Genomic DNA, 14,124 nt, shown 5'->3' with positions numbered 1-14,124 from the left:
ATGAAAATTAGGTCTTCCATAAAGCATATTTACATGGTCAAAACACAGGCACGTTGGGGTTTTTTTAAAACCCCAAATCAGACTGGCCACTATAAATTAAACCCCTTTCTAAAGTGCTTATTGTTTTCCCCAAGTGATGGTGTCTTACATATTGTCATGCTAAAAAAAAATAGAACAAAAATGTTTTAAAAAACACCATTTACAATTCATTTCTGATGAGAATGTTTGCTAACACACGAGTAGTCCCTAGAGCAGTGTGTTCTTCCAAACTCTCTTTAGGACTGGACTTGTTCATAAAAACCTATTACAATGCCATCTTCCCTGAGTTATTTTTATGCAAGCAAAATTTTGACACAAAGGGTTCTGAGTACCTTTTGGTTTGGAATCCAGTTGAATTTCACAGTATTCAAATATAATTTTAAAAAGTCTGCAACTTTGTTGGTTTTATTGGTTTTCCTATCATGCACCCTAGGATTTTTCTATGCTGTTCTAAAAATGTTTGAATATATTTATTGTTCCCAATAAGCAACATGTAAACTTAACGTCTCAAACCAGCCAAACGTAAACCTGGAAAAAGCCTCTCCTCTCTTCTGCTTGCTGAGCACTGATGCATGTTTTTTTCATCCGATTGTGGTGGTGTCAGTAGTCACTAATTTACAAGGAAACAGCTTTCTAAGTTCACATGTCTGCAGTATGATTGATGCATTAACTTTGAGTCAAGAGCAGTGAAACAATCTGCATATTAAACAATCTTGCTACAAAACAATCTCGTCTGAAAATCCTTGAATTATACATATTCAAAGATCTTTATTCCACTGTTACAAGATATAGTTGAGGCCAAGATTTTAAACAGAATTCAGGAAAGAAATGGACACATTCATGTGGATAACGAGAACTTCAGTTACATTAGAACGATTTTTTTAAACCAACAAGTTTGAAAGGCATATAAAACACACAAAAATGCTTCAGGGCATTAGCTAACCTCTAACTGAGGGGTTTGGGAAGAAATTATGGGCAAATTAACTAACTTCCTCCCATCTAGTCCTGGCCCATCAGATAGAATACTGTAGTACAGGTACCAGTGGTCTAATGATGCAATATGAAAATGTCTATGTTCCATTTATCAGCAGGTTAAATTTTACAGCAAAGTGGTCCAAGCAGCCTGACTAATATCTCTAGAAGACTGAAGCCTCTCCTTTGGCTACGTTACCTGTGTATTTTCAGCACAAACTCACTCATGTTCTGGGGACCAGTGGTTTTTCAGTTGCCACACCATGACGTCATGGTCCTGGAGAACAGAGCTTTCTTACCAATAATTTCCTTTCTGTTAATTGTCTCTCTTACAATTCTTGATGTCTGGACTGTTCTCCTCTCGCTGCAGCTCACAGAGGCAGATTAGAGTTTTGGAGCTGCATGGTCTGGCCCTTGCTCCCTCTGCTCACTCCAAGATGAGTTATTTCCAAGCTGTAAAACTTGCATAAAATTAACAAATATTCCAGAGATAACAAAATGACTATGTACATTGGACTAAAGATCAACAGTCGTATGGTAATGTTTCCACTTAATAACTGGGCAGAATTGTGGGAGAGGCTGCTAGCAGAAAGACAATTATCGGTAAGAAATTTTCCGTTCTGCAGCTCTATGTCTTCCACAGTTCTTTAAGTCTGTGAAGTAGCAAGCACTGAACAGATGTAGGGAGGGTTTAGAAAAAGTCAAAAAATAAAAATAAAAGGAAAAATGGTATCCTTCCCCATCTGTATTATTTGCTCAGAGGGCAAAATCATTTACAGGCTACCACCTGCAGCATTTTCCTGCCAAAGGATGCCCCAGCAGAGGATAGGAAGTCCACCTTGTAGTGCTTCACAAACAAGTGTCTGCTGTGGATGTATTAGCTTGTTCTGTCCACGAAGTCGCCAGAGTTTGCATAGTGTGTGCCCTGATCCCTTCTGGAACTGGAATCTCCTGAAGCCTTCTACACTTCCACAACGTGTGATCTAATTACTTAGCAATAGAGGACTTGGAAGCACTGAGTCCTTGCCATTTTGGATGGAAGGATACAGCAGGGCCCCTGCTCTCCTCATGGACTGTAATTTTAAGGTACATTTTCAGCATGCTTCTGACATTTACCGTGTGCCATTTCTCCTTGGTGGGGTGTTGTGTCCTTAGACAGAATGAAGGTAAAACCCCCTTTTGGGAAGCGTGGAAAGAAGAGTTCACCTTTAGGATAAATGATCCCAGAGTTCTGAGCTCCACCTTGTCTTCACATACCATGCAGTAAGGTTTCTGCATAGAAAGCACCATGAGTGCCGACATTTGCCTGGCAGACATGATGGCTATCAGAAAGCAAGTTTTCATTGACAAATAAAATGGTGACACTGACACCAGTGGTTCACAGGGGTGTTATCAGGGCTCTCAGTACAAATGCAAGTCCCACTTGGCTAACGGACTGCCCTAAGGAATGTAGCTGGGGGTTCTCTACCAGACAGCCCCGAAATCCTGCAAATGTCACACTGCTAAGGGCAGACAGCTGACGTGCAATGGCACTGGGTTGGGACCTTTGTCAAAGACTTATTGAAGAAAATTAAGATAGCAAATCCTAGAAACCCAGGAATTCCAGCTATGTGTTTCTGGCACAAGGTCGCAAAATTTTGTCCAGACAGGAGTATGCTTTCAAGGCTGATACTCTTAAGAGAAAGAAATATTCTGATGACTTTGAAGGACAGACCTAATGATACTAGTGCTTCTCTTTCAGTAGCCAAGCTGTTAGATGCCGCCTGTTTGGGTCTGCCTGAAGCAGAGGACCTGGTTAGTTATTCTGCTTCTTTGGGAGCTGTAGTGACCCAGTTTTGCAAGATCCCTTTGTAAATCTTTGCAGTCTGTTTTGGACTTAACTGAGTAATTTTGTATCATCTGCAAATTTTGCCACCTCACTGTTTACTCCTTTTTGCAGATCATTTATGAATATGTTGATCAGCACTGATCCCAGACCAGTACAAGCCCCTGGGGGGACACCACTATTTACTTCTCACCATTCTGAAAATGGACCATTTATTCCTACCCTTTGTTTCCTTTTAACTGCAGTGCCTGGGAATGCTTTCAGGATCATCTAAAGAGCCTTAATTTAATGACAAACCTTTTGTTATCTTAATCACCCTGCTTCTGTTTATAAACAAACTTCCTGCCCCAAGAGCAGAAGCTGTTAGCAACACAGAACTCATCACATTCCACACAAGCTCTGGCCCTTGGGTGCTGAGCACCCACTATTCCCCCCCCCCCGCCTCCGGGCCGCTTGAGCATCGGATCACCCATGGAGTCGATGCCTATGCTGTGGACGAAGCAATCCATTCCTCCAGGAAATGGGAGATTCTGCCCCCAAGTGCCAGCTCTGGGCAGAGACTTATGCAGCCTGTCATGTAAAGGCTTTGGGAGCTACAATGCTACCTTGGGGATTTCCTCCCAAGCCACGGTTCCACAGCTTCCCTCTGGAGAATCTGCTGGTATTCTTGCGACGATGAAGGCTGAAAGGAACACATTTGTCTCAAGGCTGGTCTGTATTCTCTCGTAAGGCATCGTGGGGTGTTAGAAGGGACCATTAGATTTTGTGGCACTGTCCGCCAGTACCTTGTCTAGCTTTCTCTGAAACGCAGGGCTCCCGTGAATTTGGCAGAACCTGGCGCCTGCTTTGAGTGGTTATCCACCTTCCACGGATGGAGCCATAGGTCACTGAGCTGGAGGCCATGACTGGCTGAGAAACTCATCGCGCCCTCTAAGACCTCAGCAACTGAACTGTTGCCAGGGGAACTTTCTTTAAAATAGAGCCAGTCAGGATGGTCTCTATCCTTTGAAGGCTCTGTGATCTTCCAGCCAGGAGATGTCATCACAAAGCACATAGCTGCTAAGGATGCTCTTCAGGATGCTGAGGAGGCCTTAAAGATCTTTTTTGAGAGTACTGTAGCCTCCATTTTTCTATTTATGAGGAGCCAGCATAGAGGCACTACAGCTGAGGCTCTGAGGGGTTCCAACAGATAAAAAACTGGCCCAAGTGGAGGAGGAGGGGGGGCTGTGACGGAGATCAATGCTCAGCACTCCCCCAAAGTTTGACAAAAAAGTCCCGTAGTCAGATGCAAAGGCAGGACCTGTAAAAATCACTATCATAATAAGCACTATTAAGAAAAGGCTGAGGAGACCCTTCAGACAGAATTTGCCAGGAGAGTTCTGACCACTGCCTGAGAGACATCTTCAGCAGGGCCGGCTCCAGGGTTTTTGCCTCCCCAAGCAGCCCAAAAATTTTAAAAAAGCCGTGATCGCGATCTGCGGCAATTCGGCAGGAGGTCCTTCACTCCGAGCGGGAGTGAGGGACCCTCCACCGAATTGCTGCCGAATAGCTGGACATGCCGCCCCCCTCCGGAGTGGCCGCCCCAAGCACCTGCTTGCTAAGCTGGTGCCTGGAGCCGGCCCTGATCTTCAGACAAGTTTCACGTGCATCATACTTCTTGTTCAGAATACACTAAAAAAATGAAATACGAATTTCTATTCGCAAGAAAGACTGTGTTAACCATTAGAGAACTATTCGTTGTTTTATTTTTACATACAGAAGTCCTAAAAACAGCTGCAGTAATCACATTATGTGACTGTCCATTCCTGAAACTACATTATATACAAATTATATTTCCAAAGTAAAACCCAAGAACTCTCACTAAACAAGGTCTTTGAGAAGCAGCAGTGCATTCCATGCAATCAAAATTCAAAATCATAAATTATAACCAACATCTGCAACAATAAGTCTATACAGAATATACAAAATTGTGCATGTCAAATCTATTTCCAGTGGGACATAACACTGCTGCACATAAAATTGTAAGGGCACATGAAAGGAGCCTGAGAAATTCTGCAGCAAACCCTTATGACCTCATAAGCCAAATCTATTACCAGCTTTGCCTTTTGAGGTCTATAAAAATGCATGCAAAAATAGACTAACTCAGGTGCTTGATAACTGGACCTTACTGAGATGTGAAAGATACTACTGTAAGGAATTAGTCAAGCATAGCACATCTCAATATGAAATAGGGTCTAAACCAGAAAGAATTCCTCTCAAAATATCAGCAATTTAAAAGAAAATCACAGGAGCATTAGGTAAAACTGAGCAACACTTTCTGGTTTCAATTAATTAGAGTTCTGAGATATATAACCTTTTACATTTAATAAGGCTTCACAGGAATAAAAACACTTTACATTTGAAAAATATTTAAGATACTATTTAGGTTTCACAGTCTTTGCTATTGCATATCTTAACAAGTTTACTTTTAAATTACTTGAAAGACTATGCACAGCTATAAAACAAATACTTTTAACATGGAAATGATCCCACAAATTAAAAAAAATTAAGCAATACACCATGATACACTGTCTCCCTCTGTATTAAAAAGTTTGCCATTGCATGAATGTTCAGTTTTTTATGGAATACTTCATATTATCAGTCAAAAATAAAAAACTGGTTTTCAAAAACTGTTGTATATCAAAACCTCATGCTTGAAAAGTGTTTCAAGTACAAATGACTAAATAGAACTTTCATGGGGTGGTGACTTCCAACGGGACTGCAAATTTTTCATAATACAGTTTGTCATGCTACCAAGTTTCTCTTGCATTTCAAAAAGTTGGCTCCCTGAATAACTGTGAAGATCTTCAGAGGTTAGCTGAGCAGCAAGTGCACTGACCTGGCTCAAGAGATCTGTTGTGGGCTGTCCATCTATGCTCAAGGCAACTGGTTCACTCAAATCTAAAAAAAGAAACAAAAGTGATTAATATATACTGTTGTAAATGCATCTTACTTTTAATTTGAGTGAAATTCATTGGTATGGAAATGTTATGAGTTTCTGCTATGAAAAAAATGCGTCTACATCACATTTATGGCACCAACATAATTCAGCTGCTGAAAGCGGAAAATTTAAAAATATTCCACTTTGATATGAATTCGTTAGCATGTTTATTATAAAAAAGTCTTCTATTCGTTTTCTAACTAGTATCTATGATATGTAGCAAAGTACTGCTAAAGGTGATCACCTCCCAAAACCAGCGAAATTCAATTACACAGCAGTTTTAGGAAGCTACCATCACAAAAGGGTATTAATTGAATTTGTCACGCTACTCAAACTAAGCAAGCTACAAGTTACACTTACAAGGGCAGGAGAGCAAGTGACAAAACCCAAATCTGAAGTCAAGCAAGATAATGCAATGTTTACCAGTTGCAAGTCTTTCTTCATCTGTGGAAAAAGGTTTCTCATCTATGACATTTTCTGTCTTCTCCCTGTCTTCAAGGACTGCAATTTCATCAAATCCACGAGCCTTCACCTACAGATTTAATTAGGAAAAAGATCAGAAAGGAAAGAAGATTTTTCCCCAAAAGGAGGCAGTCTGATATCACATGGTGGAAAGCATTTATCATACATTTTAAAAATGTCATTTGAATTTCACAATTTTTTGAACACAACTGCTGTTTAACCATATTACTGTGGTCATTACCTTGGTAAAAAAGTGACCTGTGTGATATTGGCAGCATGCAAACTCTATACTCAGCTGTAGCTGGTTTCCACCACACTTGAATATTGCTTTGATAGACAAATGTTAAAATTGTACTTTAAGTCAATATTAAAGCATGTGTAAGATTGGGAACTCCCATATTATTGGCATCACAAGTTACTTTTTTAATCCAACCAGTCACTGCCAACACTGTGCTCAGAAACTAGTTGTGTTTTAAATTTTAAGACACCTCATTTTATCGACATTCAGAAATCCTTCTCACCATGTGAACTTCTAGGCTTCTTGGCGAAGGAAAAAAGTATACTTTTGTCATAATGAAATATTACCACCACCAAACAGAAAAATGACTGAGATGCACTGTTACTCAGCTTGAAAATTTAAAATTAAGTTTCAAGTTGGCTTTAATATTGTATTTTAGCCTTTTGAGGAAAAGTTTTCTACATTTTAAAAAAATATAGATCTCCTGTGAAGAAAGTTAGCAATGCAGAACTTTATGATACTGTCTATTTCATTATAGTACTTAAAATAGCTTTACCTGTTGCTCATGATATCCTCTAAGAGCCTTTTTAACATTGGAAACTTTAGGAGAACGGATAGGAAGAGTTTTGATTTCAGCGGCTGTCAGAGTACTCAGGTCACCCACTGTCTTAATATTCTTTGCTCGAATGAGCTGCCCCAAACCTCTTGCCCTGGGGAAAAAAGGGATTCTGTATATTTATTCCTACTAAGACATGAAAAGGTGCTGGTAGGATCATGTTTCCTTCAGAGGCTGAGTTGAGGAGGAAGAGGGGCAAGAAATTTGCTGGAATGCATACTTTGTATTCATATAAAAGAAGGAGAAAAAAGTCAAAGCAGATGACACCTTTCTGCAGAAAAGAAAAATTTTATTCTCCACAGTTGATTGAATTATCCGTAAAATGAATGGCTTTTAAATCTAATTAAGTAACATGAATGGAAAAAAGGAGCGATTCAAAAACAGGTCATTCTGAACAGGTCCTGTGGTAACTCCAGAAAACTTGTCTTTTGGTACACCTCTACCCCAATATAACGCTGTCCTCGGGAGCCAAAAAAATCTTACTGCGTTATAGGTGAAACCGTATTATATCGAACTTGCTTTGATCCACCGTAGTGTGCAGCCCCGACCCCTCGGAGCGCTGCTTTACCACGTTATATCCGAATTCATGTTATATTGGGTCGCGTTATATCGGGGTAGAGGTGTATATGTTTTCAGATTCAAGGCACAAAAAAGCCAAGTTAGTTGAGCCTAGTAAAGCGTTGGAAACACTCATCCAAGTTTTCGTAATTGTGAAATAAGGCGCTTTCATCTCTTGAAATGCTCACTGCACAAAGCAGCATTTGACAATTTTTAATAAAATATGCAGGTAGGTCAGCTGGACATCATCAAGCATATTAATATCAGCTCTATTGAAAGGGCTGACATTCAGAATACTATAAATAAAAGAGTGCGCGCACGCACGCAAAAGCTAAAAGAAAGGTCACAAATACTGCAGAATCATAAGCTTTGTAATAAAATCTTGTTTAACAGAGACCGTGGAACATGTTCTTGTTCTAGAACACTAAAAATATATGAAATAAATACATTATTATAGGTAGGCTGGAAAAAAAAAACCAAGTTCATGTATCTTCCATATCTGAGTACAGACAGATAATGCAGTGGTAAAAACGCTAGCAGCTGAACCACAATAGTGCCCTCATTGCTGCTTTTACTGCTGGGGAAGCCCCTGTGCATTCTTGAAAGAATTTGCCAAGGCCTTTTTGTATTCTTAGGACAAGAATAAAAGAGTTGAGCACTTCTGCTAGATGTTAAAAGGAGACTAAGTTTGACAGTACAAACTCCTTTTACTTTTTTTTTTTTGCAGAAAGTGCCTCCAATGGATGCTAGAATTAGAGACCGATACATCCTAACAGAAAAGTTTATAAAATCCATGGAGGTGTAATTAAGAGTTTTTAGTCTTGAAAAGAATAACCACTTACCAAATGTTTGATGTAATCTGAGGTAAAATTATGTCAACTGGAGCTTTACAGCCCACCAATGCAGGGTACACACTCTCTGTAGGACACGGCAGCGACTCCTTGGCCATTTCAGTGATCTTGAATAGTACAGAAAAATTATTAAGTATCACACAACTGAATACAGGAGAAAATAGAGAAGGGATACATGAACTGAAGCACTTCTTACTAAACACTTCTTTGAGCTCTTAAATTTAGCGTTACGAGATCCTGGGGACAGAAGTCCTTTGGTTGGAGTGGTAATATGCTGGATAGAAAGAGAGGAAAAAAGATCTCTCAGGATCGTTGATATTTAAAAATAGTCATAGGATTTTAGTTATCAACATAAAGCTCTTCATTTCACAGGTGAAATTAGAATCAGACTATAAAAGTATTTCTTTCATTTACTAATTCTAAGGCCTGTTCTGTATCTTGGCCATTCTTGGAACTGTTTACCCTTAAATATAAGTTTACACTTGGCCATTCTTGGAACTGTTTACCCTTAAATATAAGTTTACACTGGAGTAAGACTAGCTCTGATAAGAAAGGCATACAGTTATGGTATAAAGGTTATGCTATACAGATTGTACTAATACCTAGAAAGAACTATTCTGAAGAAAACTTAAAACAAACAGTTTACCTTGGCTTGGGTATTAGATGAAGTTTTAAAACTTCGCAAAGATGGTGAACTATTCGAAGAAGAATGAGACCTAACAATGGGACTTCTCCTATCGATGTCATCTGCCAATCCTTCTTGGTAAATTGGATTTGCAAAAGAGACTCGACGAATCTGTTTTTAGAGATTAAGTGATTTTTATAACCAACTAACAGAATTTGATTTGTTACAACTATATTGTCAAATTAATTTCATACCAGATAGATCTAAAGTCTGAGACTTCAAATTGTTGCATTCATCAGATCTCCTGATTCATACAGCTGTGTTTCACTAAAGAATATTTAAGACCATAATAAGTTTGGTGGAGAAGGGGGTTAGAGTTAGGGTTACTGCTACAGGAAAGGTTACAAACTTTATAAAGAATTTCCGAAGGAATACAATAGTGAGGTGTTGACTGTACAACGATTTTGCACTAACAGTTATTTTCTTTAATAGTGCCAAAGCCTTGCTGCATTACAACTTGGGTGTTGCTACTATGCAAAGACTAATTAGGAGAGTGGCATAAAAAAGTGAAAACAAGAGAACCAAAAAATAAAGGGAAAAGTGCATAATAAGCATGCCTGAAAGGACAGAGTGGGAGTGAAAGGGTAGCAGTAAGACTACAAGAGAGGGAAGATGCAGGGTTGAACCAATGGGACAATAAAATGTGTATTTTATTTGGTAATCCACATTTTCATATCCAGTGCATTTACTGGCCTTACTGGTTAGGTTAGACAGATTCTTGATGAGATAGGAGGTGGGGAGAGGAGGGGGGAGGCGGGGGACAAACAATATAAATATATACACTACATACTTCCTTGGATCTTTGGCAAATAGACATTTACCCTAATCCTTTCCATTTCCATGATCCTTTCCAATATCCTAGAAGAAATACTGATTGAGAACATACTGAATTTCATATTCACATGCTGGGTATAGGAGTCATACCATTAGAATTATTCTGAAACACTGAAATAGCTGATTATTGCGGGGAAAACATAAAAGTTATTTAAATCCTGGACATGCAACACTTACTATAAACTTCAACTCATGTCCAATTTGCCTCATGTTCCACAAAAATTCCACCATAGAATCAGATCATAAGGGAATTGTTACCAGGTGTTAAAAATTGAACTTATAACACAAAGAAAGTCAGCTGTAACCACAGTAGACACTATTTTTCCAGTAAAAAGGAGAGCATTCAACAGTTTTTAAGAAATTAAACATCTATATTGCATGTAGCAGATAACTGTTAACCAGGTCAGAGAAAACAGAGAAATTGAGTCTCTTGGCCCAGAGCACTTATATTTCACAGCAAGTCACATAAACAGTGTTAAAGGTAACCTGCAAAGGGGAAAAAAAGCTGGGCTTGTCTCCCTCTTTCCATTCTGCTTGTTTATGATTTCACAAGGCCTGAAATGATTGCTTATTTTTTAATGGAAATTTAGGTCCTGTATAGTTCAGAAGACTATAATGACATGAGGAGGAGGACCTGATATCACAAGAGCCAAGAGTGAAAGTTGAACAACTGACAAGGGAAGAGATTTTTAGTCAGACAATAAAACAAACAGTTTTAATTAAAACCCATGACCACTAATTTGGAGAACAGAAGCTTTTACTAAAGATTCAATGCCCCCACCTTCAATTAAGGATGAAGTTAAGTGTACATCCTGATCATCCTGCCCCTCCAAACAAATCCTCCAGCAAAACCAAAGAAGGTAAGGAGTGGACAATATATATTTCCAAGGTAAAAACATGCAGAAAAATCATTTTTAAGATAAAACCTGTCAGGACTTACACATGAGAAAAAGGGGCACAGCCTAATTAAAAAAAATAAAATCTTTGCAGGTCTTCATTAGCACTTCTGCAAGATCATGTGGTAATGGCATATACTCAGTACACTCTCTATGTACACTCACAAGTGCTCAGTAGTACCTAAGACTGAACTACATCACAATACCTTGTTAGCAGGTGATGGGGAATCATCCTCTTGATGTCTTTTTATTCCCCTCTTTAAAATACTGGTGGATGGAGAAGCAGAAGGAGACCAAATGCAGCGTGTCTGCACTCCATTGGGGCTTTCATTAACTTTAACCAAAGCTACAGAATCAAGCTCCTTCAATTTCTGAGGAGAATCCACATTGTCACTTTCTTCTGCACCCTCCTGGTCTGAGGCTACATTTTCAGGCACTGTAGCTGCCACTGCAATTTCAGCGAATATTAAATCTTCCTCCATCTCACTATCTTGAGGGCTGTGTGCTTCTATAGGAGTGTTCTCAGTCTTTTCTGCATCATTCTGATCATGTTTTGGCTCATTTATCTTTGTTTGGTCAGGTTTGTTAACAGTTTCTGTATCAGATATCTCCTCCATTTGCCCATTTTGATTCATTTCTTCCTTTTCTATAGCTTCTGGCTCTGTGCCATTCTCCAAAGGAAGACAACTTTCTATGGACTCTTTTGAAACACAGTCAGTTAAACACTGTCCAATACTGTCAACTAGATTGGAGGGCTCTGGCTCCTGCATGACAGGGTCATAAGTTTTATTTTTGATATATGACAGTTTCTCATGATCTTCCTCCACTGGAATAGTATTTCCTTCCAAATCGTTCTCAGATTTTATTCCTCTTTCTGAATCCTTAACAAAACTAGATTTCTTAATGGAGAGCAATGGTGTACTCATTGCACAAGGTTCCACAGACAGCCTCTCTTCAAAATGAGAATCATTAGAAGAAGTTTCTAATGCAGTCATAGTTACCTGAATACATGTGTTTTTATGCTCACTTTGTGCATGGTTATCTGCATTTTTTAATTCAGTGAATGACTTGTCTTGCTGTTGAGAGTTTTCACCACAGCAATTGTAGCTCTTTGATCTTCTCATCCTCTTGCTTCTTTTGTGCTGGCACTCAAGTATCTGCAAAGGTTTTTCAGAGGAAAGAACAGCATCTGAAGTGGTAGTTACTGCTGCAAATTCAGATAGAATGATTGCACTACAGCCTTCTACACTTCTTTGCTTATCAAGTGATTTATTTGCCTGTCTTGTTTTCAAAACTGGTTCAGATATGCATGGGTTCATGAAGGGTTCTCCCAATATGTTGGTTTTATTTTGTTCGACATTTGTGTTCTGCCCACCAACTGAAGTCTTTGCCAGGTCTATAATTCCTGTAGATTCGTTAATAGCTGTATAGATTTTTTTGTTTTTCACTTCACATGCCTGAGATATCAATACAGTATCTTTGTCCACTTCAGAACTTGTTTCACCTTTATTTTTTACTTCAGACAGATTCCTAATTTCAGTTACTATTTCTTGTGAAGAGAGCTCCTGATTTTGGCTCTCTTTTTCTTCTTTCACTTTGCTTTGAAGAGGATCGCTTTTATTTTTCCATTTTCCAGATCTTTTCCTCTTGGTACTTTCTTCTCTTGTCTCAGAGCTATCAGACTCAGAATTTTCTATACTAGAAAGCAATCCTTGTGAAGCTCTTCTTGTTTGATACCGGGTGCGCCCCCTTGTCTTTTTCTGACCTGTTATATCTGAACCAGAATCTTGAACATCTATTTCAGATTTCAAGTTATCACTTTCAGATTTCTTGGCATTTTTGTTCATTTCCTCTTCAAGACCCCCTGAAGTGTGTGACTCCTTTGGACCAATATCTTCTGCAGCAGTCTTCTCATGAAAGCTGCACTCTTTTTTATTTGCATTTTCTTTTGCATCTACAGCTTTTTCAGGAACAGATTTCTGCTTTTGGGATGCATCCTCTTTAATTTGTGGCACCCTCTTCTGGAAAGACTTTTCATCATCTTTACGTTTGTCCTTTTTCTGGTGACTGTTTTCTTTATCTTGACTGTCTGTTGTATTTTCTGCAATTTCTGACCGTCGTCTTGAAGAACGTCTTAGTGTTTTCTGATTAGGAGACATCTGTGGAACTTGATTGTCATCGTTAGATATCTGATCAGTTGATATAGCAACTACTGGAGGTGTATTTTCTTTAGAATCCAAATTGGGTCCTATACATTTTTCTTCCTCTTCTACACCATCCACAATTTGTTTTTGCTCTATTGTTGTAGTCTCTATCACTGCAGAATTGGGAGCTTGTGTTTGAGTATCTAGAATGCATTTTGTCTCTTCCGTTTGACTAGGTGTGCCAGATTTATTTTCCAAATGGGAGGCAACAACAGACTCCCGTATACTTTTCTCCTGTTCTAATTCTGTTAACAACTTGGATTGCCTCATTTCTCCATGCTGTGTTTTATTTTGCCTGCTACTCAACCTTTTTATCCCAGTAACTGTTCCTTCAAATTCAGATTTTGAAGAACTTTTATTCTCCTCTTTAGGTTTTTCTATTTTGGAGGGAGTCTTTGGTGCATCTATACTTTCCTGTTTTAGAGCAGCAGCAGTCCCAGATGCTCCTGATAGTCTATTCAATGCAGAAGGGCTAAAGGGTCTGTTCTCTGAACTATCAAACTTTTCCAAAGTAATAAAGGACTGTCTTCGGCTTGCAGGTTGCGGTGTTCCAGAAATAACATCACTAGAAGATGAACTGCTGCTGACATTTGAAGTGTTTTCATTTCCAACTGAAGGCTCCTTTGCAACTGTTTCAGTTTCATGTTTTTTTGAATCCTCTCCTACTAAAGACTCCTTTGCAACCATTTCAATTATACTTTTTTTTAAATCCTCCTCACAATTTAAATCTGAACTTTCTGGAACATGAGTGATGGATTTGTCTTCAATATTCACAGAATTCTCAAGAGGTTCACTTGACTTGCAGTTCCCAGTGATTTCATGTGTACTATTGTGCACATTGCTCTTTGTTCTCTCATCCTGCAAGGACAAATTAAGTGATATTATAATTTTGCTACTTTCACCATGAACCCACAAAAAATGCAATCCCATTTGGATTTGAAATAAAGTAAAAAAAAGACTGCTC

General features: G+C 38.8%; 1 protein-coding gene across 1 annotated transcript in view; it reads right to left on the bottom strand.

Moving 5' to 3' along the window:
• Nucleotides 1-5,555: 5,555 nt before the first annotated feature.
• RIF1 (replication timing regulatory factor 1) overlaps nucleotides 5,556-14,124 on the bottom strand; it is a 50,551-nt gene continuing 41,982 nt past the window's right edge. The window contains exons 27-33 of the mRNA XM_065413157.1: nucleotides 11,163-14,018; nucleotides 9,188-9,337; nucleotides 8,738-8,815; nucleotides 8,533-8,648; nucleotides 7,073-7,226; nucleotides 6,240-6,348; nucleotides 5,556-5,776 (exon numbers count right to left, since the gene is read on the bottom strand). Of these exons, the coding sequence (XP_065269229.1) occupies nucleotides 5,556-5,776; nucleotides 6,240-6,348; nucleotides 7,073-7,226; nucleotides 8,533-8,648; nucleotides 8,738-8,815; nucleotides 9,188-9,337; nucleotides 11,163-14,018 (3,684 nt within the window). The remainder of the gene's footprint in view (nucleotides 5,777-6,239; nucleotides 6,349-7,072; nucleotides 7,227-8,532; nucleotides 8,649-8,737; nucleotides 8,816-9,187; nucleotides 9,338-11,162; nucleotides 14,019-14,124) is intronic.

This window comes from Emys orbicularis, chromosome 11 (assembly GCF_028017835.1).
Source record: "Emys orbicularis isolate rEmyOrb1 chromosome 11, rEmyOrb1.hap1, whole genome shotgun sequence".
Lineage (NCBI taxonomy): Eukaryota > Metazoa > Chordata > Testudines > Emydidae > Emys > Emys orbicularis.
This window is presented reverse-complemented; position numbering and strand designations above follow the sequence as displayed.